Source organism: Etheostoma cragini, chromosome 18 (genome assembly GCF_013103735.1).
Source record: "Etheostoma cragini isolate CJK2018 chromosome 18, CSU_Ecrag_1.0, whole genome shotgun sequence".
Classification (NCBI taxonomy): domain Eukaryota; kingdom Metazoa; phylum Chordata; class Actinopteri; order Perciformes; family Percidae; genus Etheostoma; species Etheostoma cragini.
In genome coordinates, this window is record NC_048424.1 from 22,233,811 (window position 1) to 22,247,065 (window position 13,255).

General features: G+C 38.8%; 1 protein-coding gene and 1 long non-coding RNA gene across 2 annotated transcripts in view; both read right to left on the reverse strand.

Moving 5' to 3' along the window:
* Window positions 1-1,130: 1,130 nt before the first annotated feature.
* si:dkey-30j10.5 lies at window positions 1,131-2,591 on the reverse strand. Its single transcript, XM_034899948.1, has 2 exons — window positions 2,458-2,591; window positions 1,131-2,204 (listed from the first exon to the last, which is right to left on the reverse strand). The coding sequence occupies exon 2, from the start codon at window positions 2,192-2,194 to the stop codon at window positions 1,322-1,324; it is 873 nt and encodes a 290-aa protein (XP_034755839.1). The 5' UTR covers window positions 2,195-2,204; window positions 2,458-2,591; the 3' UTR covers window positions 1,131-1,321.
* A 318-nt stretch (window positions 2,592-2,909) lies between these two features.
* The window catches only part of LOC117961366, an 11,026-nt gene continuing 680 nt past the window's right edge, over window positions 2,910-13,255 (reverse strand). Inside the window, exons 2-4 of the long non-coding RNA XR_004660390.1 lie at window positions 7,840-7,843; window positions 5,220-5,228; window positions 2,910-3,007 (exon numbers count right to left, since the gene is read on the reverse strand). This is a non-coding gene — a long non-coding RNA (uncharacterized LOC117961366). The remainder of the gene's footprint in view (window positions 3,008-5,219; window positions 5,229-7,839; window positions 7,844-13,255) is intronic.

The following is a 13,255-nucleotide window of genomic DNA, read 5'->3' on the forward strand; positions in this document are numbered from 1 at the left end:
GCAAGACCACAACTAGATTTGTTATGAAAAATGTATCCAGTTTATTTGGGTAAATGGGCAATAAGCAGTACTCCACACTTTCAAGACTGGATAGATGCACTGTTGAAGTTTGCTAAAATTGAAAGAGTAATCTTCATGAATGTAGACTTTCTAGAGTAAAATTTAATATAGTCCCCTTTCTATGCAGCCATGTCCTAACGATGATAAAGGCATCTCCATGTAGTTTGCTTTAATGCGCATTAGAACTTACCACAGCATATTAACAAGCGTAAGAACCCCCTATTAGTTATAGTTTTATGTTCTTTTTTTGTCTCTTCTTTCTAAGTGATGTCTTGTCATTTCATTTTAAATTGTGTGTGTACATGTTTGTATATGCATATGCATATAAGTATACACGTCTGGGTATGTATGTGTTTGTATATATAAAATAAAAAAGAAATAAAAAAACGTAATCAAGCTAGCGAGCTACTGTTAACTGGAAATCTAAATATTTTACTTCAGTAACATATTAACTTATTTTACTTACTTAAAAGATTGAGTACTTTTCTCTCCCCCCCCCCCCCCCTCCTTTAATCCAAATTTTCGTTTTTAGTAGTTTGATAAATATGGGCCCTGATTTGTCAGCATGATAACAGTGATGGGAATAAGATAATGAAAACTCATGAAGTGATGCACAGTTTATACTGTTAAGAATCTGAAGTGAACACACCTTTCATGCAGAGTTGTCTTTATTGAAAAGCAGGAAATGTCCAGATTAAAGTGATACCGGGCTTTATTATGCAAGCCTTAACATTGGTTAAAACAGCTTTAATATCCAAGCCTTAACATTGGTTAAAACAGCTTTAATATGCAAGCCTTAACATTGGTTAAAACAGCTTTAATATCCAAGCCTTAACATTGGTTAAAACAGCTTTAATATGCAAGCCTTAACATTGGTTAAAACAGCTTTAATATCCAAGCCTTAACATTGGTTAAAACAGCTTTAATATCCAAGCCTTAACATTGGTTAAAACAGCTTTAATATCCAAGCCTTAACATTGGTTAAAACAGCTTTAATATGCAAGCCTTAACATTGGTTAAAACAGCTTTAATATGCAAGCCTTAACATTGGTTAAAACAGCCATTTTGAAATAATTTGATTGATTTGATTGACATCAAGTGTATCAGTAGAACCCACATTGTTACTTTTGGGTATTACCAGAATACAATTAATCACATGGTTTTCTACATTGAAGAAAAAGAGAAAACAAAATTAAAGAGGCTATCAGCAAAATGATGAAAGAATTCTTAGCTCTGCCATGATGAAGAAGGCCTTCTAAGCCTATGGCCGATAGAAACACAGGTACTCAGTGAGGCCTGTAGTGCCTGTGTTGAGACTTTTTTTGATAAAAAGGATACCAGCATTCTCATACACTGGTACAGCATCCAGGTTAAGAAGCAGGGACATGGCCTGAATGGGATTGTTGGCGGGATCTTTAGTGTACCACAGGTACACCTGGTTACCTCCGGTCCCCTCGTTGAGGTTAAGACTCACTTTGGTGTAACCTTGCTTCTGAAGGGACTGATACTCATCGTTAGTGGTGGAAATCTTCAGATCAGTGAGTGCAAGCTCGGGGTCGGTGGTCTGATGGTACCAGATGAAGATAGGGGCTGCTCCTGTACCTCTGTTGACGTCTTCATCCACACACATGTAATCATCCTTATAGCAGTTGCCTGATCTGTCAGCAGTAACCTCACTGATGTAGGTTTGTTTCTCTCTCTTCACCCAGACGTAGATATACTTCCCTCCAGTGTTGCGGTTGAGATCACAGGCTGATTTCTCCCAGCCGTTGCTGAACTTCAAGGCTTCACCGTCTGGATTTTCAGTGACATCAATCTCCACTATGGGAGTGTGGTACTGCCCGGACTTTTTGGAGAACCAAAGGTAGATGGCATCACCTCCTGCTCCCTCATTGAGATTTCTATCTACCTTTTTGAACCCTGCATTGGACAAGCCTTTAGCCATGGCGTTGTTGAATGAAAACTGAACCCAGCTGATTTGTTCTGACCCGTTCTTGTACCAAAGATAGATCTTATTTCCTCCTGCTTCTTGGTTCAGATTGACGTTAATTTTCTTGAAGCCTTGTGAAAGGAACAGTTTCTCATCAGCTGCATCAATGGACACAGCAAGGTCTGAGATGTAGCTGGTGGCCATTTTTTGGTAACTGCATACAAGAAAGACAAATCATGAGTGAACAGAATATGACAAGTCAGCAGCAAGACTGTGCTTATTCAGATGAGCTCCAATATGATCTTGAAACAATTATATATGTCAGTTGTCGAATATGAATAATTATATTGACATCTAAAATTATACTGCGGCACTCATTGACACTAGGTACACTGAATATAATTGATTGAGATCTGAAATAGAAAAATGTATGGTAAAAAGAAAACGATAAGTTCTTGAAGTCTTACGTGTCTGCTGACGGTGAAGGTTCGGCAGGAAGAAGTCAGCTGGTCTGCTGGATTCTGTTGTACTCACCAAAAGTCAGCTGTCTTTATATAGAGAGATGCTCTGGCGCATTGTGCAATCGTTATCTGTGAGGAGTCATTTTCCACAGAATACACTGTATTTTCTCCCACGCACGCACGCACACACACACACACGCATTAAGCATTGAGTGCTTAAGTAAGTAATTCAAGATTATTTATATAGCAGGTATCACAAAGTGCTTCAAAGGCCGAATAAAACAATACATTGTAAAAAATGATAATCATAAAAAGCACAAGTAATCACACTTCCACAAGTAAGCTGCCTTTTATAGAAAACACAAGTGCTGTTGATAATCTCAACAAAATAAAAAGTGGTTTAATGCCCTATTAAAGGTTTAAATAATTTACATGAATATTGACTAAGAAATAAGACAATGTAAGCATTGAAAGCTAATATTTTGTCACTAGCAACCTACATCTGTCCTCTGTGAAATACAGTTGCATTTTCAGCTCTGGATGAAACCGTTAACAACTCATTGCCGTCATAAGGAAGCGTGTGTCACGGTTACGAAAATATCCTGCACTATGCTACCTATATACAGTAGCTAGAATAATACACGTTTCCGAGCAGAAGTGTGTATATGTTTGTGTGTTTGTGTGTCTTTCAAAAATCTTGAGAACTGTTCTCTTCTTTTAACCAACTTGACCCCTCCTGAGGTCTCTTTAAGAACATTGTAAAATACTTCTTCCACTTCTATAATTCCAAAATGTCACCTTTAGCAGTGTGATAAATATGGGCCCTGATTTTTCAGCATGATAAGCATGATGGGAATAAGACAAAGTGAAGTTTCTATTGTATAGAGTCTGAAGTGAAGACACTTTACATGCAAAGTTGTCTAGAATGAAATGCAGGATTGTTTAATATCCAATTATTCATTCAACACTATTATCAGCAAGATACTAAGATACACAGGTACTAATATCCAATATTGCCTAGGTTAAGATTTCTTTTGATAAGATATGATTCATACTGGTCATTGTTGCTGAACACACACGTCTTCCCAAGAAGTTTGGTTAGGAAATGTCTTAGTTAATAGACAACTTTCCCTTGAACAGAGCTTTGAAGAAGAAGTAAACAATGAATACACACACACACACACACACACACACACACGCGCGCGCGCACACACACACACACACATACACACACAAACACACACACACACACACACACACAGACACAGCCTTGAGCTCTTAAGTAAGTAAGTACATTTTATTTATATAGCACTCATCCCAAAGTGCTTCACAGGCCCAAAAAGAAAATGTATTATAAAAAAATGAAGATCATAGAAACAGTAAGTCGTAGTAAAACACAAAAGCATAAAATACATAGGAACACAATCACAACTTGCAAAGGTGAAATTTACAGTAAAACTACATCCTGAATCCTTTTTCTTTTTTGTGTTCATTGAAATGTGAGGAGATGTATAGTGTTGTACTTTTTTTTTTTTACAGGGGCCTGTAGAAGAAAATAAGACGTCTCTATGACGCCAGTGTTTTGAATTCATTTCACTAGTGTGTTGTTTCTGCTTTGAATGTGTCATGGTCAAAAATGTGTGTCAAAAATGACCTTATGAATAAGACGTGTTAGGTTTTGATTGCAGAATGTCCTGTTGACATAGCAGTGAGACGTTTATCTCCAAGTGTTGTTCTGCTACGTTGAGTTTTGACACAATGAGCCCGGTTCTGTATTTTGTGTGTTTGGGAAAAACTGTAAACAAACGGCTGACTAAAAAGATACGTCTTTAGCTGCTTTTTAAAAATGTCAGCAGAAGCAGCCTTTCTTAAAACAAGGGAAAGCTTTCCACAGCCTATGAGCAACTATTCAAAAGTTCCATCACCTTTAGTTTCCAGCCTAGAACAGGGAACAGCCAGTAAGGCCCGATCAGAAGACCTCAAAGATCTGCTGACAACATACAGGTGCAGCAGATCACTTGTGTAAAGGCCTTTTACAGTCGCTGTGTCCGACCTGTCGTGCGACAATGTGACGTCAAAATGACAAACATCTCATTGACGCACCAGTAGTTAAAGTGCAAGACCAGTGGTCGTACACCACTCTACTTTTTTTAGCGCTGCACGACAAGGACAAAACAGGATGCATGGATGAGTTTGAGGGCCAGGTCTCTCTTGTAAACTTACTGGGTTAAAATGAGTTCTTTATGGTGAATGAAAGGCTTGATCTGACAATGTAGGTCACCGAAGCGTTGTGCAGACATTCTGAAGTATTCAAAGTGCTTCTCTTCGTCTATCATCCTCAATTGTATCACAAGGATATTAAACTCACCATATTTTTATCTGGTGTTTTTCAAAGGATGAACATTCCACCTTTTTTTTCTTTGTTTCTTTGCAAGCAGGCTCAAAAGCAGCTCCTCATTCATTGACTCCAATATCATCTTAGCCACTGTTGACATTGGCATCAATGCTGCTGCTGCCAGTTCTGCCATTGTTGACCTTTTCTTCTTCTTTTAGTCTGTAGAAATAGCTTTCCTCAGTCGGGACCTCTCTGTTCAGGAGAAGACTGCGACTAGTGTCGCGACCACCACCACGCAAACGTAGACATGTAAGGGCCAGCGGCCACAGAACCAACTCCTAACTCGAGAACTGTTCTCTTCTTTTAACCAACTTGACCCCTCCTGAGGTCTCTTTAAGACCATTGTAAATATTGTACAATGTGGTATTGCTACGTTACTTAACTCAAGATCTGAGTTCTTCTTCCACTTCTATAATTCCAAAATGTCACCTTTAGCAGTGTGATAAATATGGGCCCTGATTTTTCCGCATGATAAGCATGATGGGAATAAGACAAAGTGAAGTTTCTATTGTATAGAGTCTGAAGTGAAGACACTTTACATGCAAAGTTGTCTAGAATGAAATGCAGGATTGTTTAATATCCAATTATTCATTCAACACTATTATCAGCAAGATACTAAGATACACAGGTACTAATATCCAATATTGCCTAGGTTAAGATTTCTTTTGATAAGATATGATTCATACTGGTTATTGTTGCTGAACACACACGTCTTCCCAAGAAGTTTGGTTAGGAAATGTCTTAGTTAATAGACAACTTTCCCTTGAACAGAGCTTTGAAGAAGAAGTAAACAATGAATACACACACACACCATTGACCTCTTAAGGGCACAGGTCGGAGTTGAACCCGCAGCTGCTGCGTCGAGGAGTAAACCTCTGTATATGGGCGCGCTCTGTACCAGGTGAGCTACCCAGGCGCCCAACCTTTTATCCTCAGATATCGAATATAAAAAGCTACTTTTAACACAAATAAAAAACATTACTGAATGATACTGATGAGCCAGTGGTAAACATGGACACGTCTACTGTATCCTAAAGCCAGATCATTAACAACTCTAATATGGATCTGCACATAAGACACTGAATGTGACATTCTGTCTGCCTGCTGTATGTTCTATTTTATTATTATTAATCAGAGTTAAATTCACAAAATAATAAAACTGATATTCAAACACACACTTGTGGTACGTTCTCTTATTCATAATAAGTCTGTGAACCTCTTTTCCAAGAGAGATTGTTTATGATGCTTGAGAAAGTATTTAAAAGGCTATGACTGTTTCCTACAGGGATAACTCACACAGATGGAACCATACAGTACAACACATATATTACACATACTGTGGATGCAACTTGTGTGTACATACCAATGAGGCGGCAGTTTTCCTCTCACATGAACCAAACCCTTTTCTTCCACCAGGTGCCAGTGTTTCCTATGCTCCTCACCCCTGAACAATGTCTACACAACATGACAGTAGAGGTCATTTGGTGCCTTTGAGGATGCAGAGAGAGAGCGAGACAGTGCATGGCCTTCGTTAAAAGACTGTGGCTGCACCATGAGAATGTGTAGAAATGGGGACAGGAACCAGAAGGTAATTATTGAGAGGTAGCAGACATCTTAGATCTGTGACCAGGATGTCAAGTTTAAAAAGAGCCGCAGCTTCTGTCTCTGCTTTCACTCTTTCCCCTCGTTGTGAGTCATTGTGAGTCTTTGTCTCATCTCAGTCCCTTTGCCCAGCTGTCACCATCATTCCAAAAAAATAAAAAAAATAACATAAACATACACACAGACAGCTGGTCTGTGAGAGTCTGCTGATAGAAAATATAACCGGGCAGTTTTGTTAAATGGCGCTTCAGTACAGTGTGAGGGAGGCTGTGGGAGCGATGGGTGTTCCTACCCTGTGTTATGTACAAGAATGAGGGGTGGGGTGTGTGTGTGTGTGTGTGGGTGTGGGGGGGGGGGAGCGAGATTGCAGTGGTTTCCCTTTGCAGAGAGCAGCCCCACCCCTCTCCCCTGGCCCTGCTTGCCTCCTGTCGGCCATTGTGGCTGGGCAGACAGTCATGCTCATCCGTTCATTCTGCCTGCACTCTCACATTGGGATTTGCTTCCCTGGCATGGAACTAGTTAAAGGACGGTATTACCAAAGCATGTTTGGTGAGTGTTTGATTGGTTTTACACCACACTATCAAACAGATGTCTCTTAGAACGGTTTTGATTTCACAAACGCTTCCGACTTCATTTGGGAGAAATGGGCTGTTCCTAAAATTGTTTGGAAATTGTGGAGTTTGTCCATCCATCCCATTCTTGTGAATGTGATATCACAGATACTGATTTGACTTTTTCTTTACATATTTTTCTTTTATTATTTATCTCGAACAATCAACAGTGTTGCAATAGAAAAAAAAAATAAAACCACAAAATTAAAACAACAAAACAATTAATAAAAAAAGGATAAGTTCAAGAACGAACAGGCGGAAGCATACAGCTAATCAAAGGTTAAGGTTACTCTGACCTTATAAAATACAATTTTGGTCATAACTCAATTATTGAGTTATTAATTATGAGAGATCTTATAAGAGAGTTGCATCAATTATTGTTGCTTGGCTAACTACAGCATGGTTGTGCATAACGCTAGAACGACATCTAGGAGACTTATGGAGTTGTAACACTCCATAAGTCTTATGGAGTGTGGACTTATGGAGTTGCTGATCTCTGACTCTACTCGCGTAGAGTCTAGTCTACGCTGTAAACATTGCCTTGCACTATTAATCACAGAATAACGATAACTTTACGAACATTAGCTTGCATTCGTTTGGGAACCTGATCATGAACATGAAATAGTACCAAAATAACAAAAACCTTAAAACTAGTATTACACTAAAAGGAACACTCACGGACAAAGTCATACTTCTTGGAATAATTCTTGGAATAAAAGTAATATTCAGTTGGATGTCATATTCAATTTTACTGCTAGATGAGAGAAATTCTTACACAACGCAGCTTTAACATTTGTTTACATAGAAAACAAAAGAAATGTGAAATAAATCGTCACCAAAATGATTTCTAACATTGTGAGAATTAGTTTTCCATCTCTGTGAGAAGGTTTCCTCAGCCGTTCACTGGTAGAAACACAGGTACTCAGTGAGGCCGTTGTTGCCTAAGTTGATATTTCTGTCGATAACAGTGACACCAGCCGTCTTATACTCCTGAACAGCATCCGTGTTGAGAAGCAGGGTGATGGCCTTGATGGGATTGTTGCTTCCCTGTTTCTTGTACCACAGGTACACCTTGTTACCTTGGGTCCCCTCGTTGAGGTTTACACTCACTGAGGTGTAACGTTGCTGCTTAAGGGTCTGATAGTGAAGATCATTAGTTGAGACTTTCAGATCTCTTAGTGCACGCTGGGAGTCGGTGGTCTGGCGGTACCAGATGAAGACATAGGCTCCATTTGCACCTCTGTTTGTATCCTCATCCACACGGATGTAACCTTCCAGAAAGTACTCTGTGTCTGATCCGTAAGAATCGGTTGCACTGACATTACAGATGTAGGTTTGTTTCTCTCTCTTCACCCAGGCGTAGACCAAGTTCCCCCCAGCCCCGCGGTTCAGATCACAGGCCAGTCTCTCCCAGTCTTGGAGAAACTTGTGAGCTTCACTTTTTGCATCTGTAGTCACATCAATCTCCACTATGGGAGTATGGTACTCTCCGGACCCTCTGAAGTACCAAAGGTAAAGGTAAAAACCACGTGCTCCAGCATTGAGATCTTTGTCGATCTTTGTGTACCCTGCATTGATCAATCCAACACCCATGTCATCGTTGAATGTAACTTGAAGTCCTGTGATTGGTGCTGAGCGGGATTCTTTTTTATACCAAATATAGATATATTTTCCGCCTGCTCCTTTGTTGAGATCAACATCGATTTTCTTGAAGCCTTGTGATTGAAGATTTTTCTCCTCAGCTTTATCGAGAGACACGTCAAGTTGTGTGATGCAGGTGGTCATTGTGGGGAACTGCAGTAGAAAAACAAATCACGAGTAAGTTAGCAACATAATCATCAACATCAAAGTCTCATTGTGCAATCACTGCATCTAAGGTGCTAATTCCCAAATGGATTTTTTTTGGTGCTGTCAGTTAAACACTGGGACATTAAGAATATATAAAAAATGTGCAATTAATTGCGAGTTCACATGACATTAATGCGATTAATCCCAGTTACATATTTTAATCGTTTGACAGCACTAATTTTTTTATTACCATTGATTTACTGTAACCATTTTCTAACACTCAACTTCTGAGATTTTTCCACCATCTAGTGCATGAAGTAGCTTTGAAACATATTTCCACCTAATGTTTCTCAACATGTATTATATACATATATACAGGCACAAAAAGTCATCAAAGCTTACTGCTGGCGTGTGTGTAACATGTCAATGGCTAATTTCTAGCTCAATAAAGCAGAATATTAGAGCTGGACAATCTAACAAAAACATTTGATGGTATATAACATACCGTATTTTGAAGAAACTTTACCTTGCCCTAGGCAGATAGCAGGTTGTATCTTACAATAATCCGGGCCAAATCTGCAGTGAAGAATAAGAGAGTGACGCTGTCGTAATGTTGCATCAACATGGACTTTGTTTCCATGTATCCAGATACTCTGTTTACACTGTATAAAGCTATAATGCTGCACCCTCTAGACACTTTATGGCTCACTGCAGTAACTTAACCACCATTAACAGCTTTTGCTGCAGCCGTCCCAGAATGCTGTGTGGACTAGCCAGACCCTCCTCCGCAGGGCTGTAGAGGAAGGTCTGGCATTGCGAGACTACCTTTGATCATACACATTAAATCATGTTAAATCTTTAGTGAGTAACGTTTTGATATTAATGAATGTTACATTCAAGCCGTTGCCAAATGAGTTGCTACAAAGCTAATTAAGACCATCAGCTCCACACAACTCTCTTTGGATTTCTCAGTACGGCTATGTTCAGAAGATTGGGGCGACCATCATGTTTTTTAATCCTCCATGTCCTCCTTGGTTACTAGCCACTGTGTGGCGAAGGGGTGGGGGTGTGATTACAGAAGGCTTGTATCATGTGGACGCGCTGACAGGGTTGTTGTCAGAAACTACGCACCATATGTTAAAACTTACCTTGTGTTTGATCCTGTTGAATCAATTCCAATATCCTTGGACTGAATTAATCTTAGCCTGATTGCATAAATGAAGGTGTTGTTGTGGTATGATGATATTAAAAGGAAAGCTAATACAACGTCAGGTTATTTATAGGTCACAGGTCACGAGAATATTTGGCCAGTCTATAACGACCAAACCTCTTTATGTATAACTGTCTCTCTACAGATTCAAGGAGTCTTTGCAAGCAGCTGTAAGGGAATGTTTTGTCCCAGGTCAGGACTGTCTACTTTTGGAGGTTGGTGAGCCGGCCACACTTAGCATACTTTCCAGAGAGAGAGACAAGCTGAACTAAGCTTTAGCATCTATGTTACGGTGCCTGCAATATCTTTGTTTAAGGTTCAACTAAACATAACGCCTCCTGTAGGAGTTTAAATACACATACAGGTAGACAGAAACTTCAGAGAGGTGGGACGGCACTACACAAGAACCCATCATGGTTTACCGTGTACTGACTGACTAATCGTCTCCTCAAGTGAGTGTCCATCAGATGCTTCTTTGCAAGTTGTCACGCTATGTGAAATGAGTTGTGCTGCTCCTGAGTTTTTCCTGCCTGGATGTCTTCAGAAGATCCTCGAGGTTTGTCTTGAGTACAAAGCCATGCAAAACATTTACTGAAAATAAATCATCCTAACCAGTAGGGGAGGGCCAAGCCAAGGCATAAAGAGAGAGAGAGAAAGAGAGAGAGAGAGAGAGAGAGAGAGAGAGAGCAGCTTAATATCGGTGTGCACATTAAAACTAACCTTTGTCTCGTGTACCTTGCTGTGAGCATTAAAAGTGTAACCATTCAGTCTTGGGTGAGATTAAAAAACAGAAAGCGAGGTCTTTTTTTATTGATCCATACTTCTTCTCCATGGAGACGCGTGAGTGTGTTGGACTGCACCATTATTAGAAGGATTTCCACTCCAGAGTTGTAGTTTTTAGTTTTTTTTTATATCCAGAGAAAGTGTTTTTACCTTCAGCTATGAGTGATCTGCTCCGTCCATCATTCTGTCCTTCGGTCCGTCTGTCCACCCGTCCATGTCCGTCTGTGTGTTATTGTGTCTGTTTGTCTGTGACCAACATATGTTAGAATATACTATCTGAACTGACACGTGTATGCTCCTAGGAAGAATGAAAACTATTGCTTATTATTGCTAGATACAATTCAGTATACAGTATAAAGTATACAGTATACAGTATAAAGTACACAGTATACAGTATACACTTCAGAGAATGGTTTATAAGGAATGTCATTAAATGAATCAAAGTTATTTTGTTTTAAATGAAGTATTTTTGAACCACAGATAAGTAAAACGGTTGTATTTAAGCCTGTTTTGGTTGGTACACAACAAAGTTATGAAAGAAAAAAAACTTTGAGAATATATTTATTTATTTATGATTCTTACATTGTAAACCTTTGTTGTAAAGTTAAGGCTAAAATCTCACAGTGTCTTACTGTTTGAATGCTATACAGGTTTATATTTGTCAATGGCAATGCATTCTGGGAGAAAATAATATTACAGTAATATGCAAATGTTAAAGATTACAGGTATTTACAGTTAATAAAGTAAATACCATCTTAGGAAATGAAAGAAAAGGTGGGAATGACACTGCAGCCAGTATATGACTGTAAATTCAAATAATACAGTAAGAAAATGTTTACAGTAAAATACCTTCAAATTAAAAATCCTGCCAGTATATGACTGTAGATTTACAGTGAAAAGTTTTACGGTGTTCTTCCAATACTTAGCTACACTCAGCTTATGTAAATCTAATATCTTGTACACTGTCAGTGTTTTAATCAGGATTTTTTTAGTAGCATGTCTGGACTGCTCTAAGCCTAAAGACGATGCTTGTTTGGAGCAGTTTGGGAAAAAATGGACATTATGGTGGACTGTCTGCTACTTCAGTCATAATTTTAATTTTAATGCACAGATGCATAGCCCGAGTGGCAATTTTCTGTAAATATCCCCCTGGACCTTAGAGAGAGAAAGCCTCTCGATTCTCAGGAGCAATAAAGACAGACACGGGTGCGACTAGGGTTTATTACTTTTAATCAATTCAGCTAGCTACAAAATGTCCACCACGTCACACACTGACAGGACACAGAGTGGGGTCTTTGATATTACATGCGTTGAGGACATCAATCTCACGGTTGAACCTATTGTGTCATTCAGGTCTAGGTATTTTAATTACCTTAATCTAACTACTCCACATTTTGGCGATTTGGTGTGCATAGCTCTAAAGTACAGAAGCAACAAAAACAAAACAAAAAAACCCTTTTGTATGTATTTTTTGTTTCAGAGTATAGTTATTGTTATTCAATGTCATCATCATTTTTTATACTAATAACAAACCACACGGGGGAGAATAAACTTACAGATACAGTCTTCTTATAAAAGTAAGGTCTCTCAGAAATAAGCGTCTTTGCTTTACATTGCAAATGTTTATTTTTATCTTTTTCAGAGCATCCAAAACCTATGTTACAGTACACAACCAGTCCTCATCTTCCAGCACATAATCAACATCTTCATCACTGAACTGCATAATCATTTAGAAAACAGGTCATTGTTGTTGTTTTTTTGCAATACAACCAAGTCCTCACATTGTTTTCATCCTTATCTCAATTTTTTGTTCCCTTTTTGCATTATTGTACAACGAGATGGTCACAGTCGGTAAATATATCGAGACAAAAAAAGTGGCACTATTGCAAACTTGCAGGAGTATGGAACGATCAACTGTGTCCTAATACTGAGCATGCATTTTTGTCAATTTGCTACTGCCATGTTATCATTTTTTATATATATTTTTCAGACAGGTTTTATTTATAAGACTAAAATCTACCATTTGTCATGCAGAGAACGCACAAGTCACATCACTTGGAATGCAATGTCTAATACAGCTACGGAGAGGCTAGTTGCACAATGTCTAAACCAGAACTCAGAATGATTGCAATGAAGGAAAATGGACCAACGACTGCCTTTTGATTGTAAGTGCTCTTTGCAATATCCCGTCATCTGCACCGTCCCCTAGGAAACCATGACTCAAGTTCTTACCATCAGTATTCTCCCTTTTTGTCCTGACAACACCAAAATAAGGAGCATGACAGTAGCTAAATGGAATGACACAGTTTTACTAAGACAATACTGAGATACTGAAAAGGAAAAAGAAGAAAAACAAACAGCTTGTATAGCATTCCTATTATATACTTGTCATCCAGAGCAGTGCACTTATATATA

Bases quoted from the DNA above. Each gene is read 5' to 3' on its own strand.
- si:dkey-30j10.5 (XM_034899948.1), bottom strand. From the start codon at position 2,194: ATGGCCACCAGCTACATCTCAGACCTTGCTGTGTCCATTGATGCAGCT.